This window comes from Phyllobates terribilis, unplaced genomic scaffold (genome assembly GCF_046119375.1).
Source record: "Phyllobates terribilis strain yellow unplaced genomic scaffold, ASM4611937v1 Scaffold_8__6_contigs__length_399053987, whole genome shotgun sequence".
NCBI lineage: Eukaryota > Metazoa > Chordata > Amphibia > Anura > Dendrobatidae > Phyllobates > Phyllobates terribilis.
The window spans coordinates 61,052,439-61,071,286 of record NW_027362768.1 but is presented as its reverse complement, the minus strand read 5'-3'; the positions used below and the strand labels follow the sequence as shown (position 1 = coordinate 61,071,286).

General features: G+C 47.9%; 1 protein-coding gene across 2 annotated transcripts in view; it reads left to right on the top strand.

Annotated features, from left to right (window-relative positions):
* Positions 1-18,848, top strand: part of LOC141156710 (flavin-containing monooxygenase 5-like) — a 258,436-nt gene that overhangs the window by 114,858 nt on the left and 124,730 nt on the right. For both annotated transcript variants that reach the window (XM_073642994.1, XM_073642992.1), the window contains one exon: positions 8,980-9,122. In XM_073642994.1, coding sequence (XP_073499095.1) covers positions 8,980-9,122 — 143 coding nt within the window. The remainder of the gene's footprint in view (positions 1-8,979; positions 9,123-18,848) is intronic.

Here is an 18,848-nt window from a genome sequence, read left to right as displayed (position 1 = left end):
TCAACCTCGACCAAAAAAGACTTGGTCTCATCAGGCTGCAAAAGGATAGGGGGAGAACTAAACCTCTCTTTGAGATACTCAAATGCTTCAATGGCCTCAGTAGTCCACTGGGCTGTATTCGCACCTTTCCTGGTGAGATCGGTTTGAGGTTTAACAATTACAGAAAAATTCTTAATGAATTTCCTGTAATCATTGGCAAAACCCAAAAATCTCTGTATAGATTTCAAACCAATAGGCTTAGGCCATTCCTGCATAGCCTGAACCTTCACAGGGTCCATCTCAAAGCCCTCGCTGGAGACAATGTAGCCCAAAAAACTAATTTTCTGCACAGTGAACTCACATTTCTCCAGCTTAGCAAAGAGTGAATTATCACTCAATAACTGCAAAACTTCACATACACTCTGCTAATGGGACTCTAGATCTGGTGAGTAAATCAAAATGTCATCCAAATAAACAACCACATTCTTACCAATCAAAGGTCTCAGGATGTCATTAATAATGTTCTGAAAAAATGCAGGTGCATTGGTAAGACCAAAAGGCATCACCAGATTCTCAAAATGACCTACCGGAGTGTTAAAAGCATTTTTCCATTAATCACCCTCCTTCACTCGTAACAAATTGTATGCCCCCGGGAGATCAATTTTAGAGAACCACTTGGCTCCCACTAACTGGTTAAACAAGTCAGGAATTAACTGCAATGGGTAGGAATTGCGTACAGCAATCTTATTAATTTCACGAAAATCCAGACATGGACGTAAACCCCCGTCCTTTTTATTAACAAAGAAAAATCCAACTGCCACAGGCGACTTAGAAGGTCTGATGTGAAGAGCAGCCAGGCTAGTCTGTATGTATTCCTCCAAGGCCTTTCTTTCAGGGATAGTCAAATTAAACAAGCGACTCTTGTGAAGAGTAGCTCCCGGAACAAACTCAATGGCGCAATCATAATCCCTATGAGGAGATAAAACTTGCGACTGCTCCTACGAAAAAACCCTTCAAAAATCTTGAGTAGGTACAGGTAATTCCCCTTTTTCCACAGCCGCAATGCGACCATTACAACATTTATCATAGCACTTCAGACTCCAAGACTTAATCACATTAGTAGACCAGTCCAGTAAAGGATTGTGCAATTTTAACCAAGGCAAACCTAAAACAACCGGAGAGGGTAAATTATCTAAAACAACCAAGTCCAAAATTTCTTGGTGATCTCCATTGATAGTGAGAGGAAATGCAGCAACCATGTGAGTAATACATTTCAAGGGAGTGTTATCAATTGCAATCACAGAAATAGGTGATGACAAAGGTTTGGATTTCAATTTAAGGTTTTCCAAAAACCCTTTATCAATCACATTAGGTGTTGAACCACAATCCACAAATACCTGAAATTCAATCAAATCTCCCTGCAAAGTAGTACTCCCAAAAAGAAATACTCCTGCAGAGCGCAAACAAGCTATACAGGAGTAACTGACCTTTTTTTTTCTTTACTTAAACGACGCTCACAATACTTAATCAAATGGTCAGCTTTACCACAATAAAGACACAATCCCTCGGCGAACCTCCGGTCTCTTTCCTGAGAGCGGAGTGACATCGCCCCAACCTCCATCGGTTCTCCGCCGTCTAAGCAGATATTCTGGGGTCTGGGTACTGACATTACAGGAGTCTTTACCTCATTCAGCCTGCACCTCAGCCTCCTGTCCACGCCAACAGCTAATTGCATGGCATCCTGCAGAGTCTCAGGTGCAGGGAATGCAATTAGCAGATCCTTAACCCTTTCACTCAGACCAGCAAGAAATAAACATTTCAGCACAGGATCATTCCATTTAACTTCTGAGGCCCATCTCCTGAAGTGTGTGCAATAATTTTCAACATCACCTGACCCCTAATTCAAACGCCTGAGTTCTGCTTCAGCAGATGAGATTCGATCAGGATCGTCATATAATAGCCCCATAGCAGAAAAAAATTCTTCAACAGAGCTTAAACACGGATCATTAGGTTGGAGAGAAAAGGCCCACCCCTGTGGTTCATTGCGCAAAAGTGATATAATAAAACCAATGCACTGTGATTCATTCCCAGAGGACCTTGGTCTCAAACGAAAATATAACAAACAAGCATTTTTAAAGGAAAAAAATCTTGCTGTTTACCATAAAAATTGTCAGGCAGTCCTACCTTGGGTTCCACAAAATGCGCTCCAGAACAGCTAATCACATGTTGCTGAAGCTCGGCCACCTCCAATGAAAATCCCTGCAGGCATTGAGCCAAATCCTGGACGGAAACCATACTGATCCCCGAATTTCTTTCCCTTTAGTTTTTTGGGCTGGACGTACTGTTATGATCTGCAACACGTACTAAGGAAAGATAGGGGAACAGACCCGCCTTAGTCCTCGGCTAGTCTGAACGAAGACCTATAGCATTAAGGGAGGGGTCCCTAAAAGAACTAAGGACTGGGACAAAAATGGGACACCTCCTAAACAGAGAAGTTGTTGCATAACACAAAAAGACAAACTGACAAAATGTACTAGAGGTCCCAAAAGGACCAAGCGAATTGACAGAGAAAGGCACTGAAGCACAAGGCTAGAGAAACAGTCAAACACTGAAGTCCAGCACAGCCAGAAGGGCGGAGCTGGAATATAAAGGCAGATGGTCACGAGACCGCAAAACACAAGATGGAAAAAAACAAACAGAAGGGTTTGTTTTTTTCCACACTCTGCGCAGCCCCCACCAGTAGCATTAAGAGTTCATCTTGTCGGGGCGCTAGAAAGATCGTAGTTTGTGATGGCACTCGTACCAGGCCCACCCGGGCCCGAGGGACCGCACCTCCCTCCAGCTGTGCACTGTCCACTGCCCCCTCTACCACCAGAGTAGACTCCTCCTCCCTTTCCACCGCGGCCCGATAAATCTGCCAGAAGGATAATTCCGGGGTAGCCCGGGTCATCTCAATCACTTTGTCTCAAGGGATTTTATTGGCTAACCCTGCTATGAATTGATCCCGGAGCAAGCGGTCTACCTCTCTGAATACCCCCATGCCCCCTGGATCTAGTCGCTGCATCTCATTTAACATCTCCTTTAAGGTATTAGAGTACTGCATCAAGGTCTCACATTCCCTTTGGGGCCGATTGAAAAACAAGGATCGAAGCTGGGAAACGCGAGCCTGGCCTCGCAATCTCCCCTCTAACAGCTCCAAGATTTTCTCTAACATGCTCCTCTCTGACTCTGGACGTATCATCACCATCCGCCTAGCCCGCCGTCGCCCTCTAGTGCATTTAATGCCAGCTCTGTTCGTAATGCGGGGCCAGATAACACATCAGCAGAATACTTCGGACCCTCTCAGCCCAATCCTGCCACGCCATGCTACGCCCGTCGTATTTCAGTATGTGCTGGAGTAAAGCTCCTAACAGCACATACCCTCCCAAAGTCGCCACGGCTGCCAGGGGTTCCGCAACCAGTGAAGGGGCTGCTGGTGCGGCAGAGTCATTTCTTCCCTCAGCTCCGTCCATGACAAGCACTGGATAGTGCCGACTATGCCAAAAATGTAATGACCGGAGGTCCGAGAGAGATCCAGTGAGTCACAAACTGAGACAGAGACAGAAATAAACAGCACTTTTTTACTAAAACAGGGATTAGACTAAAATTCAGTATTAGGCTGCGTTCACACATTGCGTATTTCCCTGCATTTTTTTACGCTGCGTATTTTCCTGCTTTTTTACCTGCGTTTTTTTAAGCAGGTAAAAAAAGCACCTCCATTCACACACTGCGTAAAAAAGCGCAGCAAAAAAACGCAGTGTGAAAATGAAGGGTGACATGTGTACTGTCTGTGTCTGTGTGTCGTGTGTGTCTATGTGTCCTGTGTGTCTATGTGTCCTGTGTGTGTCCCTAGCAATGTATGTACAGACTATGGATACTCACCTACCCGATGCATGAGAGACGCGTCTGCTCCATCCCGCGCTTGCAGCATCTGCCGTGAAGCGATCAGCTGACTGTCATGTGACCGGCTTGTAATCAGCTGATCGGCTCACCGGCAGATGCTGGAAGCGCGGGATTGGAGCGGACCGGACCGGACGCCTCTCCCCTGACATCGGGTAGGTGAGTATCCATCCTGCGCCTCCATAAAAAGGGATGGAATTACGAAGTGTGTGAACACCGCTGCGTAATTCCATCGCTTATAATGGGCACAATAGAGAGAAAGCGCGGGACGCAGCTGCGTAAAGAATTGACATGTCAATTCTTTACGCAGCTGCGCTTTCCCGCTGCGTAAAATTACACAGTGTCTGAATGGCAAAGTGAATTTCCCATTCACTTTGCTGGCAGACGCAAAGCACATTGCGTATTTTCAAAAAGCACGCGCAAAAAAGCGCACGAAAATACGCAATGTGTGAACGCAGCCTTACATGAATCAGTCTCAGGTTCCACCAGGGACACTGTCTCTACTAACTACACACAATCTGCAAAAGGTGAAATCAATGTGCCAATCTCAAAGTTTCCAGTTTATGTAAATTATACTAAAGATCTGGAACAATTTTACCTAAACACTGTGTCAATCTAGTGTGGGTGTTCTATGGGGACCCCTGAAAAGGCACACTGAGTACAATCCTACCACTATTAACAATAACAATGCATGAAACTATACCAATTACTCTTATACCCCTAGTATAGGGATACCCGGGTATCTTAAATCACTCGTTCTTAAGCAGGGACACAGCTTCACCAGGGCCAGGGGTTAACAACCCCCACAGGAAAGCTTGTAGAGAGAGAGTCTTGTTGAAGTTCAGTCCTCACAGTTCTCCCCAGACTCTCCTTCCAGCCGACTCCGCCGTCTGATCTCTTGTTGGCACTGCTACAGCATACTTGGTGAAGTGGTCTGTTATTACCAAGCAATAGGAATACCAAGACGTTGAGTATCCTATCAAGACATAGTCAATCATGAGCAGCTCTAAGGGAGCGGAAGTCTTAATAGATTGCAAGGGCGCCTGCTGCTCAGGGCTCTTACTGAGCCCACAGACGCGACACTGCATACATGCCTCTGTCACCAATCCCCCCCCAATTCAGGACAATAGAGGACTCGCTGTAGCCACTGGAGTGTCTTTTCACTCCCAAAGTGGGCACCCTTCTCATGCACCTTGCGAGCGACCACCAGACCCATCCCCATAGAGATTACTAGCTGGTACCTTTGCTGCAGCTCAGATGGCAGGTACACCTTACGGTACAAGAGGCCCTGTTCCACACACAACTGATCCCACTGTTGCAGTAGTTTCATTCCTTCCGCGGACAGCTGGGCCTTGTCCTCTGTATGCGGCCAGACCCCTTTTTGTACTCAATTGTGCACTAGTGCAATGTCTGGGCAATCGTTCTGGTTTTTCGCCCAATCCGAGGGTGTTTTTCCCAGAACACACAGCATCCCTGACGCCACCCCACTTGAATGTACCACACTTCAGAAGATAGGTACCTGCCCCAAGTCAGGGGTATCAATGTCCTCAAGCTGGTCATCAACATTTTCCCCCGAGGACCAAGGGGCACCCTTGAGAGTGCATCTGCTTTTCCGTTTTCCTGCCCAGAGCGAAACTTAATTCGATAATTAAACTTAGCAAGGCGAGCGACCCACCGCTGCTCCAATGCTCCCAGCTTTGTATTTTCTAGGTGAGCCAGACTATACCAATTGCTCTTATACCCCTAGTATAAGGATACCAGGGTATCTTAAAGCTACGGTACCATTAACCTCAGATGTGGTCTATCACAGGCCTGTGAATCTGGGTGGCTGCAGCTAGTCCTGGAAAACTTTGGCGCCAAATAAAAAGCAACGTTTACAAAAACAGCAAAGGTTCCTTGTCTTGTCGGCCAATGCCGAGCCCACACACTGGGCACTTTAGTCCTGTAGCCTCAGGTTAAGGTCCGGGAAGAACTCTTCACCAGACTTGTCAGTATCCTCTCAATGTGAATGGCACCGGAACCCGTCTCTCCTCTTGCAGTCACTCACTGTTTTCCAGACCACCGACCACATACATACTCCATCACAGAGATGTTATCCTGAGTCTCTTTCCCTCTCACTCGACACTTGGCTCGTTCAGCACAAAGTCTCTAGTCCACTCAGCATAGACTTCCACAAAACTCCAAAGAGCCACACAGCTTTCCCCAGCTCAGCACTCTTTCTTAAGCAGGGACACAGCTTCACCAAGGCCAGGGGCTAACAACCCCCACAGGAAAGCTTGTAGAGAGAGAGTCTTGTTGAAGTTCAGTCCTCACAGTTCTCCTCAGACTCTTCTTCCAGCGTCTCACACAGCAGATACCCTCAGAACAAATAGGGTCTCCCAGTCTGCCCCTGCTCTGAGCTCAGCCAGGCAAGACCCACAGGGTCCTAATGCTCTCCTGCTGCTATCACAGTTCACATGCTCACAGAGGACAAGTAAGCCTCTGGTGGTACGCGATACCCTGGGGCATGGTGAGCAGAAGCACAAGAGGAGGGGCTCCAGACCATGCCTGGGCCCCTGCTCTTTACTGCTGTTCACCGGGCCCCATACAGCAGTAAGGGCAGTAATCCCCTGATGGCGGCCCTGAAGATGGTTAGTGCTAATGATGCCATCATCAGAATCACTCTTCCGGTCATCTACATGCTGGAACAAACTTTGAATAGCCTGCGGGAGATGGTCGTGGTCCCAGAAAAAGAGGAGGATGAAGAAGGGATAAGAATGTCTCAAAGTTCCAGACTGTCATCACACAGGTGGGTGCCGAAGGAGGGGGGTGCTGTTGATACCTGACAAACTGTTAGTGAAAGTGCAGGAGCTGAGGAACAATTGGAGGAGAAAGCGGTGATGGGCGAGCAACAGTCAGGAGATGAAGAGCATAATCATCCCCTCTCTGTTGTTCATGGTTGGCAGGAGGGGATGGAGGAAACAAGCATCAGTGTTACCCCGCCATCAAGACAGCATGGGCTTGGACCTCATGGAAGAGCCCGACATATGAGTGCCTTCTTGCTGCACTATCTGCAATATAATCCCTGTATAGTTATGATTCGAAATAGTGCTGACTACTGGGTTGTCACACTGTTAGATTCACCTTTATAAGAGTAAATTTTGCCAGATGCTTCCCGCCCTGGAAAGGGACCTGCGAATAGGGAGAGTATTGAAACACGCTTTTACACAACCTTAGGGGAGGTTTTCCCCAAGACAGCAGTGTGGCACACAGTGTGCATCTCAGCTCTTGACTTTCAACCTCCAGTACGTCAATTCGTCAATGTCAAAATATTAGCAGCAGCAGTGTAAGTGGCAGAAGCAATTTCTGTGAGTCCTTTCACACATTTTTTTAGACCAGCCTTTAGACCGGAGAGGATGGTGCAGGAGTATCTAGAACTGAATATCAATACCATCAGGGAGGGTTTGGATCCTTTTACATTTTGGTCTTCAAAAATGGAAGAGTGGCCTGAGCTCGCCAGTCATGCCTTGGAGGTTTTATCATGCCCTGCAGCCAGCATTCTCTCAGAACGTGTCTTCAGCGCTACTGGTGGTGTCCTGACGAATAAGTGCAGCCGGCTGTCCCCTGAAAGTATAGACCATCTAACTTTCATCAAGATGAACAAGTCATGGATCTCCATGGACTTGTGCACCTCAGTCACAGACTGTACAGACTATGTTCTAGTTTTTAGTGTGCTGCATTGATCTCGCTTAATTTCAGTCTGTGATATTTTTAGTATGGCTTCTGTTCCTGCTGTTGCTGCTGCTGCAGATGTTAACACTAATTTTTGTAAGTGTGAAGACTCCTGTTGTGTCTCCATCTGCTGGGTTGGCTGTAGTGGAAGAGGTGTCAGTCCTAATTATACTATTTACTGTATACTCTGGTGAAATTGATGCCACTTTGACGGTGTCAGCCCCTAATTTAGGGAAATGTGAAGACTCCGGGTTGGGTCTCTATCTGCTGGGTTGGCTGCAGTGGAAGAGGTGCCGATTCCCATTATACTAGTTCTGCTCTACTGAAATTGATGCCACTTTGGTGGTGTCAGTCTCCAATTTAGGGGAATGCGAACATTCTTGGTTGGGTCACCAACTGATAGGTTGGCTGTAGTGTAAGAGGTATCGGTCCTAATTATACTATTTCTACTCCATTGAAATTGATGCCACTTTGGTGGTGTCAGCCCTCAATTTTTGGAAATGGAGCGACTCCTGGTTGAGTCTCCTTCATGTGTGTTGCCTGTAGCAGCATGCCTCCCAGACCGGCAGGCCTCCACTTACTTAAATTTTTGTACCAATAATAATCTATGAAGCCAATTTTTCTGCCATCGGAGTGTGGCTGAGCAGAAAAGCAGGTTGAGCTTGTTGCATGTGGTATCAGGGCTTCCAGCACAGCAGATCTACACGAATCCCTCACCCACCTCGTCTTAATTTCAAGTTCAATTCAAAGCTACAAATGCTGGCCCAGACCCTGATACCTCATGCATGGCCCATGGCTGAATGCTGCTGTGCCATTATAAAATTTGTACTGTGTGTCAATTGAGGCCACTTTCCTGGTTTCTGCCACCAATTTGATTGTTTTGGCAGCTTTGGGGCCCATTTGAAAGTGTTGTGTATGCGTTTGGTTTTGCCTCCCATAGAACCCAATGGTGTTCGGATATGTTCAGCAAATGTTCAACGAATTAATCGGCGAATATTGCGAATTCGACGATCATAAACCAAATGTAACATTGAAATGTTCGCTCATATCTACTGATTATACTGTCCAACAATATGCAGTACTCAGCCTCTGCCGCTCCAAAATCCGTGGCAAACTGCTGTGATTATACCATTACAAATAGAAGGAAAAAGCCAGTTCATGACGCCTACCGGCATCTTCTAGTGACACCTCTTTACTTTTCTGTTTAATACTGTTCCGTTTAAAACTGTGAATTTATGCAAGCAACTGAGAAGAAGAAAATGTCCAGATAACAAACTATTAATATACCTGCCTGTTCCACATACATTTTAAATTTTTACAAACTTTAATTTATTTTCTACTTTTTTATAGGCATTAACAAATTTAAAGGCCAATATTTACACAGTCGGGATTATAAATATCCAATGCAATTTGCAGATAAAAGGATTATTGTGATTGGAATTGGAAATTCTGGTGGTGACTTGGCAGTGGAACTCAGCTCTGTTGCCAAACAGGTAATAGATATGTAGGTTTGATTAATATTATTGACTGTCCTTTTATAGTGATTAGGTATCTGACCCCCAGCACATTTAACCATCCACCCATCAGCTGTTTGTAGCTCCTACTGTGACAGCATGTGCTAGACTATGTATAGAGCCAGACCTGCATACTGTGTAGTGGCCATTTTTGGGTACTTTAGCTCAGCTCCTACACAAGTGAATGGAAACTGAACTGCAATACCAGAGAATGGCTGCTTCAAAATGTGTATAGAACTATACTGTTGTGGCTCTGTACGCTGCATAGATTCAGCCAAAGCAAGAGCTGCTAACCACTGATCAGTGCAGGTGCTGGGTGTGAGCCCTTTACCAATCTGATCATGATGACTTAAAGGAGTTTTTTGATGAACATTAATTTTAATCAACATTTTAATCAATAGATGTTTGAATGATAAGTTCCACAATTGAATGTGTTAAAAAATGTTCCTGTGCTGAGATAATCTTATAAATGTGCCCCGGCTGTGTACTGTGTAATAGCTGTGTCTGACCGTACTGGGACATGGTCTGATCATACCACAGCTCCTGGGCAGGGGAGGAAAAGAGTATACAGACAGAATAGTATGGGATCACAGCTGATTCTTTTTTTGAGACAAAACATTTCACTACCTGTTTATAAACAATGTTTTACCTCAAATAAATAATCCGTTCTGATCCCCTGCTGTCCTGTCTGTATATTATCTTTTGCTTCCTGACCATCCCAGGAGATGTGGTATGATCAGACTGACGCACCCCCTGGGCCATATTCTTTAGGGGAATACCCGGAGCCGGATCAGATGGGGGTTGTAGTCTTCCGAGTGGCTGTGACCCGGTCCGTGCCCAGGGTGTCAAGCTCAGAGTATGTGGCAGTCCTACAGATGTTATAAAGTTCTTTATGTCGACTACGCCACCCGTTGTATTGCGGTCACTACGGCCGCCGCTGCAGCAGGGTCCGCTGAGGCTGATGGTGTTGGTGCAGCTTTTGATAGTATAACCCCCAACGGGTGGGGTATAGCCTCAGGGGGTCAGGTGCAGAGGATGGGGGTTGTGGTGGTGCAGCATAGATGGTAATTAAAGACAGAGTCGGGTTGTGCAGTTTAGGGTATTTACTTACTGCTGATGTTCCGGTCACTCCAGCTTCAAGTGACCACCCGAGCCGTGCTGCGTCCACCAGGTCCTGGATTCAGCTAACCCCCAAGCAAGTCCGGAGCGTGTCCCTGAGCCCTCCTTCCTGTCCTGTCTTCTGGCCGTCCCCACCAGGGATCCACCTAGGTCCAGCTCCTTCGGGCCTTCTGTTGAGAAACCCTTGGCCTTGGGTTCCCTGACCCTACACGTGGTTTGCCTTCAGGGTGGATATGGTGGGTGGCCGTGGCAGATCCTGCCCACGGCCTCCGGTCTCTGGCTGAGGTGTGCTTGAGCCCCCACCAGTTTGGGATCCGGTACCCTTTTGCCAACTCTTCACCCTCGGTTTGTATATGGGTTCTCAGAGTTCCTGCTTGTTTTCTCTGGGTCCTTCTGACTCTCCTCTCTCACTCTCTCTGGGACTGCTCTGCTCCTCTTCCTCTGACTTCTCTCAGACTGACCCTGATCTTAGATGGTGCCCACCTTAAATACTCCCTCTATGTGTGAGCTCAGGTGACCAGCACCCAATGAGCTCCTATCTTTACCCAGGCTGCTCCCCCTATCTGCCCCTACACTACTTGGGATGTACCACCCCCCTCCCACTCCAGCCAGGAACAGACTCGGTCGTACCTGCACATTTCCAAGTGGGAGTACCGTTGGTCTGTTCCCCGGAAATGGGATGTGTGTAGTGCATGCAGCTCTCTGGGCTCAGTCCCACACTCCATCCTTACCCGGGAGTGGAATATCACACCTCTGGGTTGAGGTGCAATACCCCTGTAGCAGCCGAATCCTCAGGGTGCTACATTCCCCCCTGGTAAATCACAGCACGTCCTCGGGCTGTAAGATATAAAACATCCACAAACATACATTTTTTTTTCATATAAACAACATAATAAAAACATATAAAATATCATATACATATCAGCATCATCATAAAACTTTTCATATTAATAACATTCTCATCGCCTCTGGCTTCTCCTCCGGTCACTGTGCAACGTGTGACCGGGTAAAGTGCGACAGTCTTTAGAACTCGTGGTTTTCCTATAAAACCAGTAGGGGCGCTTTAGGACGCGCAACTATTTACAAGGGATATGGCCGCTCTCAGTCCTCGGCCAGGTATTAGGGAGGAATGACCGCTCTCAGTCCTCGGTCAGTGGGATTTAAGGGTTAAACGGGTAAACAGTTCACACTTGCTGGTCCCAACGGGGACTATAATAGCAGCAACAGTTCACTGTGCCCCGACGGGCAACTATATACAGCTTGTACTCTGCTGTACTCAACGACGACGTCCTCCTGCTCTTTCTTTGTGGTTACCTTTAGCTTCAGACCCGTCCGGGTCCTCTTGTTCTTCCTCACACCGCAGCTCCTCCTCCGTCAGGCGATGCACATGGAGGGCGTAGGGTCCTTTGGCACACTTGTGCCGGGTGAAGGTGACCTCGTCCCCTATATACAGGTCACGTCCTCTGTGTCCCTCCGGTAGGTGGGACTCAACGTCTCTTCTTGTCACGAAGACGTCGCCTGGGGTGCGGTGATCTCGGATGAAGCCCCACCCGTGCTGCAGATTGAACTTTATCACAGTCCCGGTGGAAGGGGGACCATGAGCTGCACGGGGACTCCTTCTGGCCCGGCTCTTCTGCTCCGCGCTCCTTATCTGGGCTTGTTGTTCCCGGACCCGCCTCTCTCTCCGCTCCCTCTCAAAGACCTCGAGCTGCTGCCGGCAGCACTCTGCACGCTCCGCTGCGGCTGCCCGGGTCTCCTGAGTGAACCCCATGAGATCTTCTCCGGTGGGGTCCCACTCAAACTGCGCTTCTGCCAGCGGGGGCGAGATCCTCTTTACGGGCTTTGAAGCCGGGATCAGGGGTTCATCTAGGGGTCTCTCTTTCCGGAGTCGGGGATGGTGAAACTCCGGTGGCCATATAAAGGGCTGCCCATCCGGGCACGTATGTTGGGCGAACAGATCTTCTCCCAGATGCGGCACTCTTGGTTTTATGGGCGCGGTGGTGGTGGCGCCCGGGTTGCCCAGGCCTTGCGGCCAGGCCTGGGGCACCTGGAAAGTGAAGGGCACCGTAAGGACGGCGGCGCCCTGGGCTACTTGGCCCTGCGACCAGGCCGGGGGCTCCGCGGAGGTAGGGGGCGCTGTTGGTATTGCGGCGCCCGGGGGTACTAGGCCTTGCGACCAGGCTGGTGGTTCTTCCTGCTTGGTCACGCTCGGGGTCGAGGCGTGTGATGTCACAGGGGTCGCGGCTCCCATTTGAGGCCTAGTCTGCGGCGGTGACGTTGCGGCTACGGGCACGGCAGGGGGTACTTCGGGCTCTGCGACGGGGAGCTGGGGCAGGTACGCGGTTTCCCGCTTTGGGGTAGAGACGTCCCCTTTACCTGCCTCCACTCGTTCGGCTCCCTTCTCGGCGCCGTCTCCGGCCTTCAGTCCTCCTGCGCCATCCTCAGAGGCGGTTTGTCTCCTCGTCTCGGGTGGCGTGCTCCGCTGACGGGTTCTTGTCTGCTGGGCCATCTCTCGGCTCCACTCCGCCAACGTCTCTCGTTGCACCCGGGCCATCCTCCTTGCGAGGCCCTCCAGAGCGGTCTGCGCACACTCCCGGTCTCGGGGGAGCTGTGCCAGGACCTCCACTAGGCCTAGTGGGGTCGTTGCTTCTAGCAGGCTCCTGACCAACGGGTCGGTGCTGCTCTGCTCTCCTTCTGTTGTCTCCAGCAGGCTCCTGGCCAGCGGGCCGGTGCTGCTCTGCTCTTCTCCCATCTCCGGGTAAGCTTCTTCTGGACTCAGCTCTAGGCTTCTTGTCTCCGGGTGCGCTCTCTCCAGACTGCTCCAGGCGACACCCATCTTTGTTCTCTTCTTCTCAGTCCTCCCACTTCGAGGGCGGTCCCGGGGCCACTTGGTGATTGTCAGCTCCAGGGGCAGTTCTTTCACGCTGACAGACACCTCTAGCATCACAGTCTCTGTTGGTGGGGGCGGTTTCCACTTTTGGCGCCATTTTCGGTCCTGGCCCACGATGGGAGGCGGCCTCTTGCCACCCTCTGGCACGCCCATAATGGCGTCCGCTCTTCTAAGGCGGGAAACCTTCGGAAATGGCGGGAACCGTCTCCCAGTGGCGGGAAACTCTGCAGATGGCGGGAAAAAGCTGTTAATGGCGGACAACCGGCGGGAATCGATCTGTGATGGAGTCCGATGGCGGGGACCCTCCGGAACCGGCAGGAGACTTCTTTTTGAGGTAAACTTGTTCTTTTCTTCAGGCACGCAGTACCCGGGTGTTGCGGGCACGTAATCCTGCCGACTACGCCAAAATTGACGCACCCCCTGGGCCATATTCTTTAGGGGAATACCCGGAGCCGGATCAGATGGGGGTTGTAGTCTTCCGAGTGGCTGTGACCCGGTCCGTGCCCAGGGTGTCAAGCTCAGAGTATGTGGCAGTCCTACAGATGTTATAAAGTTCTTTATGTCGACTACGCCACCCGTTGTATTGCGGTCACTACGGCCGCCACTGCAGCAGGGTCCGCTGAGGCTGATGGTGTTGGTGCAGCTTTTGATAGTATAACCCCCAACGGGTGGGGTATAGCCTCAGGGGGTCAGGTGCAGAGGATGGGGGTTGTGGTGGTGCAGCATAGATGGTAATTAAAGACAGAGTCGGGTTGTGCAGTTTAGGGTATTTACTTACTGCTGATGTTCCGGTCACTCCAGCTTCAAGTGACCACCCGAGCCGTGCTGCGTCCACCAGGTCCTGGATTCAGCTAACCCCCAAGCAAGTCCGGAGCGTGTCCCTGAGCCCTCCTTCCTGTCCTGTCTTCTGGCCGTCCCCACCAGGGATCCACCTAGGTCCAGCTCCCTCGGGCCTTCTGTTGAGAAACCCTTGGCCTTGGGTTCCCTGACCCTACACGTGGTTTGCCTTCAGGGTGGATATGGTGGGTGGCCGTGGCAGATCCTGCCCACGGCCTCCGGTCTCTGGCTGAGGTGTGCTTGAGCCCCCACCAGTTTGGGATCCGGTACCCTTTTGCCAACTCTTCACCCTCGGTTTGTATATGGGTTCTCAGAGTTCCTGCTTGTTTTCTCTGGGTCCTTCTGACTCTCCTCTCTCACTCTCTCTGGGACTGCTCTGCTCCTCTTCCTCTGACTTCTCTCAGACTGACCCTGATCTTAGATGGTGCCCACCTTAAATACTCCCTCTATGTGTGAGCTCAGGTGACCAGCACCCAATGAGCTCCTATCTTTACCCAGGCTGCTCCCCCTATCTGCCCCTACACTACTTGGGATGTACCACCCCCCTCCCACTCCAGCCAGGAACAGACTCGGTCGTACCTGCACATTTCCAAGTGGGAGTACCGTTGGTCTGTTCCCCGGAAATGGGATGTGTGTAGTGCATGCAGCTCTCTGGGCTCAGTCCCACACTCCATCCTTACCCGGGAGTGGAATATCACACCTCTGGGTTGAGGTGCAATACCCCTGTAGCAGCCGAATCCTCAGGGTGCTACAAGACCATGGTTTGCACTGTCTGACACAGTCATTACACAGTTCACAGCAGGGACACATGTGGTCATGTTGATTGGATGCATAAGCCCATGTGGCCCTACTAAGGTCTGTAAAAATATGTTCCCCCTCCATTAAAAAATAACAAATATATAATGTTTTACAATTAAAAACTTATACCACTATACAAGTAAGTAATAACTCCATACTATTACTGAACAAAACCCACAATTATAACATTAGTACTACCAACAATGCCACTGCATAAGGAACAAACATTACAGCCACACCATGACCACATATTGCAACTGCATAGTGAAGACTGATACCGCCATATGGATCATTAACAAAAACATATATACTAACACCAATATTACCATCACAGAGTGACTATAAAAATGGAAGATATCAGTTGTACACGAGTGCCTTGTATAACCTACAGTGTATGGGTACTCAGAACAGATAAATCCAGCAACTCTCTAGTGACATTTTCTGTGACTGCAGTCTTTCATTTGCTCTGTTCTTCTATATTCAGTCCAGAATGCCATGAAAACTACATTACCAAAACAAAGTAAAAACACGTTTAAAAAATGGCTGCGCTGCTGGAAGGAAGTCTCTTGCTGCGATATTCGTTGAAAGGTTCTTTAATGTCCACTACGCATTTCAATGTCGTACTGGCATCTTCATCAAGTGTAAAAAAAACAACAACAGGTTACACAGACTGATACATGGAGATATTTCTAGACCAAAATGAGCACCAAAAAGACTAGGGTACCACCTACTGAGGGGTGGGTTGGGGTTCAAATTCAAAAAGAGGCCTGGTTTCCAGGTTTCCTCAGTGGGTGGCACCCTAGTCTTTTTGGTGCTCATTTTGGTCTATAAATACTAATAGTAGTGGAGATTAAAGAACCTTTTAATGAATATCGCAGCAAGAGACTTCCTTCCAGCAGCGCAGCCATTTTTTAAACGTGTTTTTACTCTGTTTTGGTAATTTCCCTCAGGTGGATCCTCCCCCAGCCACGGGGCAGTGGCAGATGGATATCTAAACCTTTATTGTGGTTGAGGCTTCACACAATCACCCAAGGTGAGCAAACCTATTGTTTATACTATCTCCTCTACAGTATTAGGGTTTTACCCTATTGTATGTTTCTCCCTTCACAGACACTGTTTATTCATGACAACTACATAACATACACATCTTGTTTCTATTGGATGTGGCACACAAATGTTTGCTCATAGTTTTTACCCACCTCTAAAAAAATAGAAATAAATGGCACACTAAACAGGAGTAATTGAATTCCCCATTGCCATATGACAATATTGTGCCCTCCACAACTAACGTCGTAATCCTGCTACCTCTGTGAGGGGGGTGATTGAAGATTCCTACTCCACTCCTCTTTAAAACTGTTTTAGTAGACATGTATTACATGTACAAACACAAAAGATGTTATTGGTGTTTTGGCCATTAGATGACAGCAGTGGGCACATTCCTCTTACTGCCTGCATGTCAGTTGGGATACAGGTAATTAACCAGTTTGGGCTGGCCCCAGTGACAGAGACTGAAGCATTACTGGGAGTTGAGACGGCCATCTTGAGTAGTGAGTAAGTGAGTCTCAGGGAAGGCAGACGGAGGAGAAAAGAGATGAACTAGTCCAGAACAAGAGAAGGGTGTGTGTGTGTGTATGTGTCGAATAATGGAGAATAGGAACAGTGAGGACAATCATAGCAGATTTACCTGAAGAGGCCAATGTTAGAACCCTCCTGTTTCTTTTTTCCATCTTGTGTTTTGCGGTCACGTGACCATTTGCCTTTATATTCCAGCTCTGCCCTTTTGGCTGTGCTGGACTTCAGTGTTTGACTGTTTCTCTTGCTAGGTGCTTCAGTGCCTTTCTCTGTCAGTTCGCTTGGTCCTTCTTGGACCTCTAGTACCTTTTTGTCAGTTTGTCTTTTTGTGTTCTGCAACAACTTCTCTGTTTAGGAGGTGTCCCATTTTTGTCCCAGTACTTAGTTCTTTTAGGGACCCCTCCCCTTATGCAATGGGTCTTCGTTCAGACTAGCCGAGGACTAAGGCGGGTCTGTTCACTAGGAACAGTCAGCCCGCTACATCATAGGGATTCAGCTTAGTCTTAATGTAGGGACAGCTTTCCCCTATCTTTCCTTAGTACTTGTTGCAGATCATAACAGTAAGTCCAGCCCAAAAAACTATAAAGAAAGAAATTCGGGGATCAATATGGTTTCCGTCCAGGATTTGGCTCAATTCTTGAAGGGATTGTCTCTGGAGGTGGCCGAGCTACAGCAACACGTGAGTAGCTGTTCTGGAGCGCATTTTGTGGAACCCAAGGTAGGACTGCCTGACAATTTTTATGGTAAACAGCAAGATTTTTTTTCCTTTAAAAATGCTTGTTTGTTATATTTTCGTTTGAGACCAAGGTCCTCTGGGAATGAATCACAGTGCATTGGTTTTATTATGTCACTTTTGCGCAATGAACCACAGGGGTGGGCCTTTTCTCTCCAACCTAATGATCCGTGTTTAAGGTCTGTTGAAGAATTTTTTTCTGCTATGGGGCTATTATATGATGATCCTGATAGAATCTCATCTGCTGAGGCAGAACTCAGGCGTTTGAATCAGGGGTCAGGTGATGTTGAAAATTATTGCACACACTTCAGGAGATGGGCTTCAGAAGTCAAATGGAATGATCCTGCGCTGAAATGTTTATTTCTTGCTGGCCTGAGTGAAAGGTTTAAGGATCTGCTAATTGCATTCCCCGCACCTGAGACTCTGCAGGATGCCATGCAGTTAGCTGTTCGTGTGGACAGGAGACTGAGGTTCAGGGTGAACGAGGTAAAGACTCCTGTAATGTCAGGTCCTAGTCCCCAGAAAATATGCTCTGACTGTGGAGAACCGAGGGAGGTTAGGGGGTTGTGACTCCGCTCTCAGGAAAGAGACCGGAGGTTCGCCGAGGGATTGTGTCTTTATTGTGGTAAAGCTGACCATTTGATTAAGTATTGTGAGCTTCGTTTAAGTAAAGAAAAAACAAAGTCAGTTACATCCGTATAGCTTGTTTATGCTCTGCAGGAGTATTTCTTTCTGAGAGTACTACTTTGCAGGAAAATTTGATTGAATTTCAGGTATTTGTGGATTGTGGTTCAACACTTAATGTGATTGATAAAGGGTTTTTGGAAAACCTTAAATTGAAAACCAAACCTTTGTCTTCACCTATTTCTTTGATTGCAATTGATAACACTCCCTTGAAATGTATTACTCACAAGGTTGCTGCATTTCCCCTCACTATCAATGGAGTTCACCAGGAAATTTTGGACTTGATTGTGTTAGATAATTTACCCTCTCCGGTCGTTTTAGGTTTGCCTTGGTTAAAACTGCACAATCCTTTGCTGGACTGGTCTACTAATGTGATTAAGTCTTGGAGTCTGAAGTGCTATGATAAATGCTGTAATGGTCGCATTGCGGCTGTGGAAAAAAGGGAATTACCTGTACCTATTCAAGATTTTTGGAGGGTTTTTTCAGAGGAGGAGTCGCAAGTTTTATCTCCTCATAGGGATTATGATTGCGCCATTGAGTTTGTTCCTGGTGCTATTCTTCCCAAGAGTCGCTTGTTTAATCTGACTATTACTGAACTTCCTGAAAGAAAAGCCTTGGAGGAGTACATACAGACTAGCCTGGCTGCTGGTCACTAAATCGCCTGTGGCAGTTGGATTTTTCTTTGTTAAAAAAAAGGACGGGGGTTTACGTCCATGATTGGATTTTCGTGAAATTAATAAGATTACGGTACGCAATTCCTACCCATTGCAGTTAACTCCTGACTTGCTTAACCAGTTTCTGAGGGCCAAGTGGTTCTCTAAAATTGATCTACGGGGGCATACAATTTGTTACGAGTGAAGGAGGGTGATGAATGGAAAACTGCTTTTAACACTCCGGTAGGTCATTTTGAGAATATGGTGATGCCTTTTGGTCTTACCAATGCACCTGCATTTTTTCAGAACCTTATTAATGATATCCTTTGATTGGTAAGAATGTGGTTGTGAATTTGGATGACATTTTGATTTATTCACCAGATTTAGAGTCCCATTGGCAGAGTGTACGTGAAGTTTTG